Source organism: Plecotus auritus, assembly GCF_963455305.1.
Source record: "Plecotus auritus genome assembly, chromosome: 2".
Taxonomy (NCBI): Eukaryota; Metazoa; Chordata; class Mammalia; order Chiroptera; family Vespertilionidae; genus Plecotus; species Plecotus auritus.
The window spans coordinates 171,653,814-171,668,900 of NC_137771.1; the positions used below are offsets into that span (position 1 = coordinate 171,653,814).

General features: G+C 50.7%; 1 protein-coding gene across 3 annotated transcripts in view; it reads right to left on the reverse strand.

Annotated features, from left to right (window-relative positions):
* Positions 1–15,087, reverse strand: part of ITGB5 (integrin subunit beta 5) — a 103,857-nt gene that overhangs the window by 33,648 nt on the left and 55,122 nt on the right. For all 3 annotated transcript variants that reach the window (XM_080657370.1, XM_080657371.1, XM_080657372.1), the window contains 4 exons: positions 14,903–15,064; positions 13,366–13,461; positions 11,568–11,657; positions 1,520–1,654 (listed from right to left, as the gene is read on the reverse strand). In XM_080657370.1, coding sequence (XP_080513496.1) covers positions 1,520–1,654; positions 11,568–11,657; positions 13,366–13,461; positions 14,903–15,064 — 483 coding nt within the window. The remainder of the gene's footprint in view (positions 1–1,519; positions 1,655–11,567; positions 11,658–13,365; positions 13,462–14,902; positions 15,065–15,087) is intronic.

Below are 15,087 nucleotides of genomic sequence, written 5' to 3' on the forward strand. Positions count from 1 at the left end.
AGGTAATGCCATAAATAATCATTTTTAATGATATATCTGACAACTTGAGGAGGCCCTCTTTCACTTTCTCTCTCTCTCTCTCTCTCTCTCTCTCTCTCTCTCTCTCTCTCTCTCTAAGATGCTTGAGGAAAAACCCACCTTCGAAAAAGATTTGTTACCCAGTCCTTCAAGTCCTTCTCAACATCGACACCGTTATTTTGAATTATCCTTTCAGTGGGGCAAGGCGCCGTGGTCATGTTTACAGTGGGTGAGGGGTAAGCCCGTGTGCTGTAAAGTGGATGAAGGGCAGTTGTGAAAGGGGAGGGAGGAGAGGATCAATTATGGAATGTGAGAAACCCAGGAGATTGCGGCGTAACCAGCATGCCCTCTCCCTACGCCTTTCTGAGCTGTTTCCTAGAGTCCACGCTGCCTGTCTGAGCCCAGTGCTCCGTCTGTGTCCTCATCACCCGTCTACACTCCCTCGAGTCCTTGGTTTGGCACACAGGTACACATCTTGACATACAATGCTTCTTCCTCATCATTCAGTCATATCCACTTAGTGCACACAAGGACTCCATGCCCTCTGTTCTGTAAAGTTCTCCATTCCATTTCACCAAACAGAAGAGGTGAGTGGATTTCTTCATATTTTACAGAAGGGAAAAGTGAGGGTCCGATTATCCAAAGCATAGAGTGAGCTGTAAAAGACTAGGAATGAGGCCAGGTCTCTCAGATCCCTGCCCATATTCTTCCACCTGATTTCATCCCTGCCCACTGGAAATAATAATGATGTAAAACACCTAGGGCACAATGTCAACCTGAGGAAGACAGGGATCAATGTACTGAGGTCATCTATTGACTGGGCTTTTTTTTTTTTTTTTTTTTTAATTTATTTTCAGAGACAGGAAGGGAAAGGGAGAGAAACATCTGTGAGAGAGCAAAACATTGCTTGGCTGCCTCCTGCACGCCCCCTATAGGGATGGAGCCTGAAACCTGGGCATGGGACCTGACCAGGAATCCAACCAGCAACCTTTCGGTGCACAGGACGACGCCCAACCGAGCCACACTGGCCAGGGCTTGACTGGGGCTTCTAAACAAATCCACCTGGAACCTTGAAGATGACAACACAGAGCAGGCTTAGGAACCCCCCAGGCTGATGAGTAGGAAGACAGAATGCAAAATCCTAAAAGAATCTGCCGAAACCGGTTTGGCTCAGTGGATAGAGCGTCGGCCTGCGGACTGAAGGGTCCCGGGTTCGATTCCGGTCAAGGGCATGTACCTTGGTTGCGGGCACATCCCCAGTGGGAGGTGTGCAGGAGGCAGCTGATCGATGTTTCTCTCTCATCGATGTTTCTAGCTCTCTATCCCTCTCCCTTCCTCTCTGTAAAATATCAATAAAATATATTTAAAAAAAAAAAAAAAAAAAAAAAAAAAAAAAAAAAAAAAAAAAAAAGAATCTGATAAGTCACAAAAGTCGTCAGAAGCCAAAGAATGATGGCCAGTGCTAAATGTGCCATATAAACGGAGAGGGGCGAGAACTCACCGTGTCCCCGATCTTCAGGCCCTCACACTTCCTCTGGTCAGGGTAGGACACGCCGTCCTGGCAGGTGGCAGTGAAGAAGAGGTTAAGGTCTTCCGGCTGATCCCAGACTGACAGCTCCACCTTAGACCGGATGCTCTGAATGGAGAGAGAAGATGAGGCCCAAACCACTTAGCAATGGCCAGGATGCTCTCCGGCCACAATGGCTCTCTGATGCCCACATGGCTTCCTCTCACTCAGGTAAGAGTCAGTGGGCTCCTTTTGGTGCCCTTTCTCTCCACACCCTCCGACGGATCTAGCTAAGGTCTGCCTGAGGTCTCCTCCGGGAGCTGAGATGTTGGTCATGGTCCACCTGCCATACGACATTATTATCTGCTTCCAGGAGTGATGCTCCATCCCGCTTGCCTCTCCAGCCACCTCTCATCCCACCCTCAGTTTTAGACATGCAGCTCCTCAAACCCTCCAATCTCGCCCTGTGCTCTCCAAACTGTGGGCCTTCACACATGGAATAACATTCCTCTGCTCAATGGCTCCTCTCCTCTCTTCCCCTGGCTGGCTCCTTCGGAATCAGTTCAGCAGGCACTTTCCCCTGGAACCGTATTGTTCTTCAGGCCCACACCCCTCCCCCATCAGATGAGAGCCACCTGCACAAGGGTGTTAGAAAGGTGCGGAGCAACTGAGGCCCTCTCACCCTGCTGGTGGGAGCATCAATTGGCAGTCTTTGAGAAAGCCTTTCGGCAGCATCTACTCAAGCTCAGGCCAACCTTAGACCTGCCAATTCACCCAAGGGTTATACGCAACAGAGATGTGTACTAACCAGAAGATATGTACAAGAATGTTTATAGCAACACTGTCCATAATAGTGACCCAAATGCCTATCCACATAACAGGTTTTACTTTTAAATTGGGGCATGTTCACATAATACCACACAGCATTGAGAATGGGTGAAATATGACTACATCTCACAACACAGATGAATCTCACAAATATAACAATGCCCGAAAGAAGTCAGACACAAATGGCCTATCAAATCTAATAAAGAGGGAATATGCTAATTGACCCTCATGCTGTCGCAAAGATGGTGGCACCCACAGCTAATAAGGAGGGAACATGCTAATTGACTACCACACCCTCAAAGATGGCAGCGCCCAGTCCCCTCAGCCCCCCAGGGCTGGCCCGAGGTGCAGGCAAGCCTCGGATGTCAGCTTCCCAGCCACCCAGGGCTGGCCCGAGGGACGATTAAACAACTGAACAAGCAGGCTGTGTGGGGTGACCAGGACAGCAGGGGGGTTAGTGAGGAATGACCAAACGACTGAAAAAGCAGGCTGCGTGGGGCGACCAGGACAGCAGGGGGGGTTAGTGAGGGATGACCAAACAGACTGAAAAAGCAGGCTGCATGGGGTGACCAGGACAGCAGGGGGGTTAGTGAGGGATGACCAAACGACTGAACAGCAGGCTGCGTGGGGTGACCAGGCCAGCGGGGGGCTAGGAGGAAAGACCAGGTTGGCAGGGGGGAGCAGTTGGGGGCGACCAGGACAGCAGGGGGGACTATTGGGGGCAACCAGGCCAGCAGGGGGGGGCAGTTAGGGGTGACCAGGCTGGTGGGAGGGGGCAGTTAGGGGCAATCAGGCTGGCATGCAGAGGCAGTGAGGGGCGATCAGGCCAGCGGGGGTGGGGAGGCAGTTAGGGGCGACCAGGCAGGCAGGCCAGGTGAGCGATTAGAAGTCAGTGGTCCAGGATTGTGAGAGGGTGCAGGCTGGGCTGAGGGGGACCGCCCCCCCCCCATGCACAAGTTTCGTGCACCGGGCCTCTAGTACTATATGGTTCTATTTACATGAAATTCAAAACAGGCAAAAATAATGGTTGCCCTTGAAGGACAGTAACGGGGGTGGGGAGTTGCGGGCAGGATAGGGATTTCTGGGTGCTAATAATATTCTGTGGTGGTTTTTTTAGCCAGGTGCTGGATACTCAGGTGTATTTAGATTGTGAAACAGTTAAACAATTTTCTGTGTCTATTAGTTTAAAAAATTGCCATTGAAATCTCTAAAGAGGATGTCTTTTGGAGACTGAAACCAAATAAAGTAATTGGCTTATATTTAAGGGGCATATCTTACCCCCCAGATATTTTATGCACTTAGCACGCTCTGTGCAGCAGAATGTATGCACTCCAAGAGACTCATGGACACCTGCTGCCCAGGATCAACTGGTGGCTGCTGACTTCTCAGGTACATTCTGGGAGCACGCCACTGAGAGAACAGTAGGCAGAACTGCCTCTTGCTCTCCTGGGGTTTCCTTTCTTTCTTCTTATTCATTTTGCTGAACATGTAGTATTAAACTTGTATACGTTAAATATGCAGCTTTCTTAACAAATTAACAGATGGTAAAAAAAGAAAAGGGCTCATCCAGGGAAAAACTCTCTTCCTTTGCAACAAATTGTGCAAGTGCATCTGCAACTCTAAAAATACCCTGTCTGAAATCCACTTCCTCTCGGAAGTGCCAGCCTGAACTGGAGAAGGTTGCGAGAGCGTCACTCCACCCCCACAACCCCGCCACACACAACACACACACACACACACACACACACACACACACTCCTGCTGGAAGTGATTAGCTATTCCCACTGAGTCGTGAATTCCAAGGGCCATATGATATTTCTCCCTGGGACTGAGCACAGCTTTTGCTGATGGATGGAAGGATGGACAGGCTAACGGCAGCCACACTAAGGAGCTCCAGCCTAGTGGGAGAAACTTATTTTGAAAGACTAGATAATTGTTTAAAATTTGTAATCGTGACTAACTATGAGGATGAGGCAAAACAGTATGTCATGAAAGGCCTGGGTGGACTGGAGCTGTGTAAGAAGTTACCTGAGGAGACTCACGTTAAATATGGCCCTTGCCGAAACCGGTTTGGCTCAGTGGATAGAGCATCGGCCTGCGGACTGAAGGGTCCTGGATTCGATTCCGGTCAAGGGCACGTACCTTGGTTGCGGGCACATCCCCAGTAGGGGGTGTGCAGGAGGCAGCTGATCGATGTTTCTCTCTCATCGATGTTTCTAGCTCTCTATCCCTCTCCTCTCTCTTCCTCTCTGTAAAAAATTAATAAAATATATTTAAAAAAAATATGGCCCTTGCAGCCCTGGCCAGTGTGCCTCAGTGGTTGCAGCACAGCCCTGGGCAGCAAAAGGTTTTGGGTTCAGTTCCCTGTCAGGGCACATACCCAGGTTGTAGGTTCGATCCCCGGTCAGGCAACCCATCAATATTTCTCTCTCACATCAATGTTGCTCTCTCTCTCCCTCTCCTTTCCTCTCTCTCCAAAAAAAAAAAAAAAATTAATAAAAATGTATTTAAAAAAAAATAAATATGGGCCTTATGGTTCACAAACAGGATGCTGCGAGGGGGTATCAGTGCTCCCCATGAAGATCCTGAACCTGGCGGCATCAGTGGAGAATTTGGTAGAGGGAGAAAGAGCACTGGGACTGGAGCTCCCAGTCTATGAATCAGTAACTATAATGGATGGGACCTGAATTCTATAGTCTCCTCTGGCCATAAAACCCCAAAGTTTTGTGTTCTGATCTGAAATTTATATTACTCCCGCTTGCTACACACTCTCTAAAACTGGAAACGCTCAAGATGTTAGAGGGGTAGGAATCATGGAGACTATTTAGTTCGAACCTCTCTTTCTATGGAAGTGCAGGCCAAAGAAAAGGGCTCATCCAGGGTCACCTGCTGCTAGAGGCAGGCAGGACCAGGACCGGGGCCAGGCCTCTGGTCCCCCCACGGTGCTCTCTGTAATCACCATACCCGGACTTCTTTCTTTTAAAACTGGCTCTGTCTGTGAAGAGTGTGGATGGACGGGTTGTGTTCTGCTTGTAAGAGTCAGTCTTCCCTAAAAGACTATGAAGTCCCAGAGGGCAGGACTGTGTTCTGTTCAGTTTTATTCCCAAGGTCTAGCATATGCCTGCCAGCTGTTGGTATGTATTTGCTGAATGAATGGATGAATGAATGAACAGAAAACAAGACACAGTGGAGGGCCAAAGCCACAGGCAATGCAGTTCTTCTGCATGAAGACCTAGGTGTGACTCCTGACATCCAACAACCCCCTACCAGTTCTGCCCCTGAAGATGATTCCTTCCTCCTCCTCCTCAGACTAGGAGGCAATGTCGAGAGCGTCAGAAGTTTGACGGCTAATGAGCACTCGGTCAGCCCAGGGCACATCTGCAATTGCTTTAAGTCAGGCAGCTGTGGTGTGGGCGGGAGCAGACTTTATGGCAACAGCAAAAAGAGAAACATGTGCTCAGCGAGGAGAAGCTTACACCACGGCTCTGACGTCACCCTCCACATGCAACGGCAGTGGTTTCCAGCTCATTCTGTTCTTTCCCACTCGGAGAAGAGGCCACAGTGATTGCCCCCTGCGTCCTATCTCCCCTTTCTCAGTGTGACATGATGCAGGTGCTGTGTGTGTGCAGCCAGGGCCCCTCTGAGCGCTGGAAGGGGCCTGTCACCAGCACCAGCTGTACAGTGAAGCTCCACATCGCTGAACACCCTTCGGGGATTTGGGGATCTCTCTCAATGAAGAATTTGGCACAGCAAGGATACATTTATAAATCAAAGTCCAGAGTTGACGATTTCTCACTATGAAAATTGCATATGACAGACTGGATTCTGCAAGATATTAAACATGCCCTTCCCATTTTGCTCCCTCCGCAGCCAAGCTAAATGCCACAGCTATTTCATCTGTTACATATGTTCCAACCAAAATCTTTCCAGAATGTCCCCAGAGATGGTTTGCCAGCAACTCTCGGGGGTAAAAGTCAACACCCTCGCTTAGTCATGTGCTGTATGACTCATTTGAAATGCACTACAAACTGCTGAGACGGAAAGGTGGCACAGAGAAATGCAAACAGTCCGGTTAGAGCTGGCCTTGGACCCTGGCCAGAGAGAGGAGCAGGTGAGAGGGTAGCCAGGGCTAACTGGGGCCTCTAGTGAGGACAAAGCCACAGCCACAGCCACAGCCACCATACATACATCCCCCCCACACACACCATACACATAAACCATACACACACCCCCACCTCCACCCCACATACCCACCATATACACACCACACACACCACACAAACATACACCCCCCCACATACATATACCCCATACACCATACACATACTACAGACACACCACACACATACCACACAAACACACCCCCCACACATACACCCCCCACATACCATACACATACTACAGAAGTACACACCACACACATACCACACAAACACCCACACACACATACACCCCCCACATACCATACACATACTACAGACGTACACACCACACACATACCACACAAACACCCACACACACATACACCCCCCACATACCATACACATACTACAGACGTACACACCACACACACCACACAAACATTCCCCACACCCCCACATACCATACACATACTATACAGACATACATAACATATATATATACCACACATACAACCACACACACCATACACACCACACACATACCACACACACATACATATACCCCAAACACACCCCCATCATACACAACCCCCCACACCCCTACCACATACCCTACATACACACAGCACCACCCCCACCTTTATACACACACACACACACACACACACTGCACACACACACACTGCACACACCACAGCAGAGGCCAGTGCTAGGCTCAACCCCAGGAGAAGTGCTAAAAAGCCCATGGGCTTTCCATTTGCCAGAAACACTGGCAACATGAAACAGGTAGTACATCAGCGTCGACACCAGCACACCCACCACGGCTTCCACCAGCAGGGCTTTGCTCCGGATTCCCGGCCATTCCACCCTCTGCACTGAATATCTTACTTTAACATTCCTCTGGGCTGGGCGCAAAGGAGGCAACTGCCACACGTCCACCTACGCAGAGCAAGGCCTGTTCCGTATCTGGACGGCGGTGACAGTTTTGCAGGTAGGTATGTACGTGTGTCACAACTTAAATTGTACACTTTACATCTGTACAGTTCATCATGTGTTCATTATCTCCCAATAAAGCTGCTTTACAACTGCCCACTGAATTTGACTAGTCATTGTGGATCGTATGCCAGAAATGCCCATTTGAAAAAAGTTGAGTTTCAAATGTTCATTCATCCATTGTATGTCTCATTCCCTAACGCGTTCTCTTTTAGGGACCGGTTTAGCTCAGACTCAAGTTACAGAGCGAGGTTCCCACCATTCCTCAGCGGGTTCGCCCCAGCTCCACACGCAGCTCCCCCGGAAAAGGCCGTTCTCTACTCATCCCGTCTCGGCTCCTCAGCAGCAGAGGGCTCCCCACTCCTCTCCTGACCCCGCCCCCACACAGACAGAGCACACTTCCCCAGGTCCCTGGATTTCTGTAAAGAACACAAATTCGTTTCTCATGACCCTGCTCAGAGCCAATGCAACATGGCTCAGAGAGAGAACACTGCCAGCACGCGCGGCTCCCACGGGGGTGGGGGTGGGGCGGGGGGGGGGGACCTGCAACAATGCCACGCTCCCCGGTTTCCAGCAGCCCCACGCAGTGTGGATAGTTTTACAGGCAGGTACGTGTGTCAGAACTTAAACTGCACACTTTACATTTGTATAGTTTAGTATGTGTTCATTGTCTCCCAATAAAGCTGCTTTAAAACTGTCCACCAAATTTGATTAATCATTGATCGTATTCCTTAGCCACACAGCGCTGACTGAGCAGAACGTTTTTCATTTCTGGCGAACACCACCCAGCCAGGACTATGGGCCTGGGTGTCCTTATGCCCTCCTTTATCAAAGGCAGGAGGAGCTGAGAGTCTGAACCTTCATCAGGAAATGCCCTCAGGAGGCCCAGAGTCTGTCATCGCCCACATGGGTGACTCAGGAGCTGGGGACGAAAATGCTGGGAGGTGGCTCCTCCCCAGAAGCTCAGGAGAACATCCTCACTGCACCCCAGAGCTTGAGATGTGGTTGCTCTTCAGCCATTGCTCCCCCAAAGGCCCTGGCTCAGCAGGAGGCAAGCTGTGGTCACCCCACCAGTGAGAGCAGCCCCCTCCCAACCTCAGAAGGATGGGGACAACAACCCAGGCTATGGTTCCAGTTCTTGCATTGATTTCTTTCTTTTTTTTTTATCCTCACCCAAGGACACGCTCATTGATTTCAGAGAGAGAGGAAGGGAGAGAGAGAAACATCAATGTGAGAGAGAAACATCAATCAGTTGCTCCCATATGCGCCCCAGCCGGGGTCCAAACCCACAATCTAGGCATGTGCTCTGACTGGGAATCGAACCAGCAACCTTCTGGTGCACGGGATGATGCTCCCACCCGCTGAACTAGCTGGCCAGGGTGCACTCTGACTTCTTTAGTTCAGTGCCCAGAGCTTGTTCCAAAGAGGTTCACAGCGAGGCATGCGCCTCGAAAAGAGGACAACACTCAGCAGCCCAGGCCCACTCCCTCCTGCACACGCTCTCTTCTCAAACACTCTCTCCGTTTATTACATTTCCATTCACTGTGGAAATCTGAAAGTCACTGAGCATAACGTTAACTTGGAAACCCTGTCTTACTGGGTTCTTGGTTCTGAGGTAACGAATGGATCCAGTGAAAATTTAGAGGTCAGAGATCAGAAGGGAGGATGTTAGTATGTGGGGAGGGGGGTACAAGAGGAGAAGGAAGTCTTCAGTTTTTCTCAACAGGGAGTGAGGAGTGAGGAGGAATCGGAGAATTTGTGGAGAAGAGGACCCTTAGCTACAACAGAAGGTGGTGGGGGCAGGTGGGGGGGTGGTAGAAAGACCAGCCACAAACCCTCGCTGCCCCCCAACTCACACCAAAGCTCCAGGAGCTTAAGGGAGGGCTGGCTAGCCGCGCCCCTCCCCCCCCACTCCCGACCTCACCCGCAAGCTCCAGGGCTCCTCCAGCAGCAGCGGCGAGGGCACGCCCTATGGCTCTGGTCACTCAGAAAAGGGCTGGAGCAGTGACGGAGAAGTCAACACTGGGAAAGGCTGAGCTCCAAATGCTCATCTGTGAATCAGTCGTGGTTGGAAAGACGGCTCATCTCATACATGTGACACCACAGTGGCTAACGGGGCTCCCAGAACTAATGGTGGTGCTTAAACTATACTTACTCTACGTATAACTTTGTTTTAAACAGAAGGTTCACTCTGAATCCTGCTTGGGAATTACCTGGCCCTGTGAAGGGCAAGGAGCGCACTGGGAGAGGACAGCTGAGAGCATATGAGTGCCTCCCAGCACAAGAACCTGTGCCCACCACTTTCCCGGGGGTCTGCCCAGCCAGTGTTGCTCAGTGGTTAAGCATCAACCTATGAACCAGGAGGTTAAGGTTTGATTCCCGGTCAGGGCACATGCCCAATTTGCAGGCTCGATCCCCAGTAGGGGGTGTGCAGGAGGCAGCCTATCAATGATTCTCTCATCATTGATGTTTCTATCCCTAGCTCCCTCTTCCTTCCTCTCTGAAATCAATAAAAATATATTTTAAAAAGTGGCAAGAAATATTCAAAGTGATGAATAGCAAGAACCTACAACCAAGATTACTCTACCCAGCAAAGCTATCATTTAGAATTGAAGGTCAGATAAAGAGCTTCACAGATAAGAAAAAGCTAAAGGAGTTCATCACCACCAAACCAGTATTATATGAAATACTGAAGGGTATTCTTTAAGAAGAGGAAGAAGAAGAAAAAGGTAAAGATAAAAATTATGAACAACAAAGTGACAACAAATACATATCTATCAACAAGTGAATCTAAAAATCGAGTGAATAAAAAATCTGATGAACAGAATAAACTTGTGAATATAATAGAATCAGGGGCATAGAAAGGGAGTGGACTGACAATTCTCAGGGGGAAGGCGGTGTGGGGGGTTCGGGAAGAGATTGGACAAAAATCGAACACCTATGGGTGAGGACGGGGGCTGGGGGTAAGGGCAGAGGGTGGGGTGGGAACCGGGCAGAGGGGAGCTATGGGGGGGAAAAAGAGGAACAACTCTAATAATCTGAACAATAAAGACTTATTTTTTAAAAAATTTTGTTAAGGTGGGTGGAGGTAAGTACTTCTTGGGTATTGAGAATTGAGGTAAAGAATAGAGAGGAGAGAGGTGTGGGAATCATGGACAGTCAGTTTGGGATGTGGAAGTGACTCCTAAGCCACGTCTGTAAATGCTGCACTTAAAATAGCAGAGCCAAGGTATGTGATGGCTTACAACAGCACAGAATCTCCCAGGCCCACCCAGGTTCCTCCATTACAGTCAGATCCCAAGTGTGTAGGCAAGAGACCTATTGCTGATTCTTCTCGGGTCTTCTATCCCATTTCATTTTGCAGCTCTAAGCTAAGCTCTGTGAGCCTGGGGCATTTCAACTGTACTGTCACTGTGAGGTGACACTTGTGTGCGGGCTCCTCCCGTCTCCCCACAGGGAGCACAGTGGCAGGATCATCTAGGCCAGCGGTCGGCAAACTGCGGCTCACGAGCCACATGCAGCTCTTTGGCCCCTTGAGTGTGGCTCTTCCACAAAATACCACGGCCTGGGCGAGTCTATTTTGAAGAAGTGGCGTTAGAAGAAGTTTAAGTTTAAAAAATTTGGCTCTCAAAAGAAATTTCAATCGTTGTACTGTTGATATTTGGCTCTGTTGACTAATGAGTTTGCCGACCACTGGCCTAGGAAACTAGATGGGTGGAGAGTACCTGTACCCACCCGAGCGAGATGCTACAGTGGGACCTGGGGTATCACGCAGTCAGAACCTGCGTGGTCAGGGGCCGCGGGCTGAGTCTGACTGAGCATCCACAGCTCACAGGGACCAGCTGATGATGAGAGTCAGGTTGGCAGAGGTGAGGGGAGGGGAGGCTTCAAGCCGGATGGCCTTCTCCACCCCGAATCTGAGCAAAGGAGGAAGGCACCCAACTCAAGAGGCAAGAGTCAGGAAGCAGAGCCAAGCACGCCAGCGTGGTGCGCCGCCCACCTGAGTCCAGGCAGCTCCCGAAGCCTCAGGGGAAGAGGGTGGGGGTGGAGGTGGGGATCGGGAAGAACCGGTGACTTACACTGTACGCATTGATAATCAGTTGAATAATATTTTTAGAGTCTCCATGTAAAATCTCCACCGTTGTTCCGGGTATCAGGGCTGTAAAATTCTTGCGTGGGGAGAGGGGGAGAAAAAAGAAGTCAGTCCATCTGTCCTTCCATGCCACCAGAGAGTGAACCCTGCTCTAGAATGTAAGGGGCCCCCACACTGGTCTGCCCCTCCCTCACACCACACACCGGAGAGGAGGCCACAGGAAAGGTGGAAGGAACTGGCACAGGGCAACAGGCATTGCCGCAGACTGTGCAGCACCCATTCTTGAAGGCCTCGACCTGTTCCTGCAGCGTAAGCCATGCTCCTTCTTGGAGACCCCGTCCCCTGGCATGTACGGGACAACTCTGAAAGTCCCTCCTCCAAGGCCAACACATTCCACCCTATTTCCTGCCAGCTCTGCCCTAGTCTGCACAGCTTTTCCCAGGATCAGCTCAAGGATGCCCTCAATCTGCTCAGCCTCTGTCCCTAACAGGCACCAGAGATGTGATCGGTGCCCTCTGGGGATCTTTGTGGCAGGAGTGAAGTCCTGCCACAAAGCAGGCGGCCTTGAAGTGGTTGCCTTTTCTCTTTCAGTTGTACTAACACCCACCATGCCACTTATAAAGTGACAGAAACATCTAGAAACACCCTCCGCCCGCAGCCTGTCGTGGGCGCCTCCCTGAGCGAGGTGTCCCTGGTTCTGAGCAAGGATGGCTTAGCCAAGGGGGATGTCTTCCCTCCTGGGCACCTGAGAGCACACCCAGCACCGTCTGCGTGCGTGATCCTCCAAAAACACTCTTTGTGGGTGGATGTGTGTTATCCTGCTACCTTCCACGAAGCAAAAAAGAAAAACAATCCTCTTCCCTCAATTTCATCTTCTAAAATGGACTCGGACTCAAAGAAGATAAAGAGCTCAAGAACATGTAAGTGGCCTTTTGTCAGCAGTAATCTCAGACAGGAGCAGGAGACAAACCTAACTAGACAAAGGCTCTTGGTGGGCATTCAGAGCGGAAAGGAGAAGGGACCAGAGCCAGCTATTCCAGGGGTGGGGATGAGGGTCCCATAGCCTCTCGATTCCAAGGATGTCCGAGGCGAGCTGGGCTTACGTTTAGCTTAGATGCGCTCCCTGAGCCACTCGGAGGGAGACGAGTGCTTGTTCCCCATAGGACTGTGACTGTGGGAAAAGGCACGCTCACCAGGGGCGTTACTTAGATGGTCCATGGGATGACCTGGAAATAGTCTCTTTTAGACAGAACAGATTCACACACAGACTGCTCTGTTCCCTCAAGACATTTCTTATTTCCTTTGGGAATTCCTGTCCCAGGCTAACCCACTGGTCCCCCGGACTCTGTGGGCAAGGCAGAAAAACTCGGGAGTACTGGAGCTAGTGACTAGCCTGCTTCGATGCCTGCGTTTTCTTTCTGTGCATTTTCACTTTATGTTGTCCTTCCCCACCAGAGTGTGCCACCCCCGCCCGCCCCCGTGTGTTTCCATTTCATCATCTGAGAAGCGAGAATTCACGTTTCCCAAGTTTTTCTCCAGATGAAATGAGATACCACATGTTTACATTCCTTGTAAAGGTATATACTGCTGGGTAAATTGCTTTAATACTGATATTTTCCATGAGAACAAGACAGGGCTATAATCCACCCCTCCCCTGACCCTCCCCACACACAGAGTAGGGCTGTTAACACTCCTCCCCCCACATTCTAGTCCCCCATTCACCTTGGGGTCAGCATGGCCCCCAGAATTAGGACGCCGGTTTCCCTCCCTCCCTCCAGGTGTACCTTGTAGAGCCCATAATGGTTTTTCGTCACTGCAAAGATGAGGTTGATGTTGTTCTCCGCCAACTTCTCTCCCAGCAAGGCGAGGGATGGGTAGTCCTAGGTCCAACGCAAAAGGCAAGCTGTGACACTCTAACAGGCTGAGACACTGCCAGCTCCAATGTGCACTCACTCACCGCCGGCCATGAAAAGCATCTTCCCCTGGCAGCCCCTTGACCTCCTAGCCCTGGCGGCGGCTTCCCCTGAGGACAGGTGCAGAGGAGACCCTCCAGGAAACTAGATCCCTCCCCCACCCAGAATGGGGAGGTGATGAATGGCGGTTTCCCATACCTGGCCCCTGTTCCCATCCTTTCAGCAGGGAAGGGGCAGAGTTGGGAGGCCCCCAAAGAACAGCCACCACATCCTCCCATCTACCATCGGCACCTATCACCTTTCCTCTGTCCCTAAGACCTTTCCTCTCGATCTCCCTGCCTCATTTTCCTTTAGGTAGGCCTCACGCTTGGGCCTGCCAGGGCCCCCCATAGTCCTGCTGAGTCCTGCACATGGCTCAGAAAGGGAGAGAGGCTGCTGGCCTCTGCACCAAAGTTGGGCCATGGCGGGGGCGGGGGTGGGATACAAGCTGGGAGGGCGGGAGGAGGCTGAGAGGCACTTTAACAATGTCCTGAAGGATTTTAAGGCTAATGATGGGCACAGGGGCCCATTTCAGCTCTATAGTTATCAGGTTCTACAGCTAGGAGTCCTTTTCCTAGACTCCATTATTCGTGGATAATATGGAAGGCTTGGACACTGGCCACCTCTTGAAACTGGAGAAAATGGGCTTGTCCAGCAAAGAAAATTAGAAAGAATTCCTTTCCAGCCAGATACCAGAATGGATTTGGGAAGGAAGAAGGTATAGATTTATTATTATTTGTTTCATTGAATAGTAATTTAATTGAATAGGTCTTGGTAATTATTGAGACTAGGTGATGGGAATGTGGGAATTCATTTCGCTGGTCTACTGATCATTATCTATGTTTGAAGTTTTACATAAATTCTTTTAAATTACGGGGTCCTGGCCGTAGATCACTGGGAGTGGAAGGTCCCTGGGGCCTCCCATTCCATGCAGGACTCGCTCTGCCCCCTCCTGACACTGATGGAGCCCAGTGCTCGGAGCTCACTCCTAGAGTCAGGAAGCATTGTCTTGGTGTGTCCTGTAACTTCTATCCCAGTTTTTATCTCTGCAGGAACACAGGCCCCGCCCTCCTCTAAGATCACGTCTCCCTCTGAGTTTTATCCTGTCTCCCCAGATCACCCCTTCCTTTAGGGAAACACTCCCATTTAGGTGCACAATGGCAGAAAGATGACCCAGTGGCAGAAAGTGCTCCCAGTCAAAGAGGAGTTCTGGAAGCCCAGCTGGAAAAGATGGACTAATGAAACCCAATCCCAACCAAGGATGGGGAAGTCCATGGCCAGACGGCCAGACGAGGATGTCACCGCGGGTGAGCCCTTGGCCAGGTGACCCCGGGCAAGGTCCTGGGCGGCGCTGGGGCCCAGCCCTCACCATCTGGTTGGATGCAGTGTACTCGTTGGCCTCGTTCAGGTGGCACTGGCCATCGTGTGGCTGCACCAGGCCCCCCAGTTTTCCGTCCAGTGCGATGTGGGGCACGTCGTCCGTTGTGAAGACCAGCAGGTGCAAGGCATCCTTTCGCCAGCCGATCTTCTCCTGAGGAACAGAGGGTGGGTGGG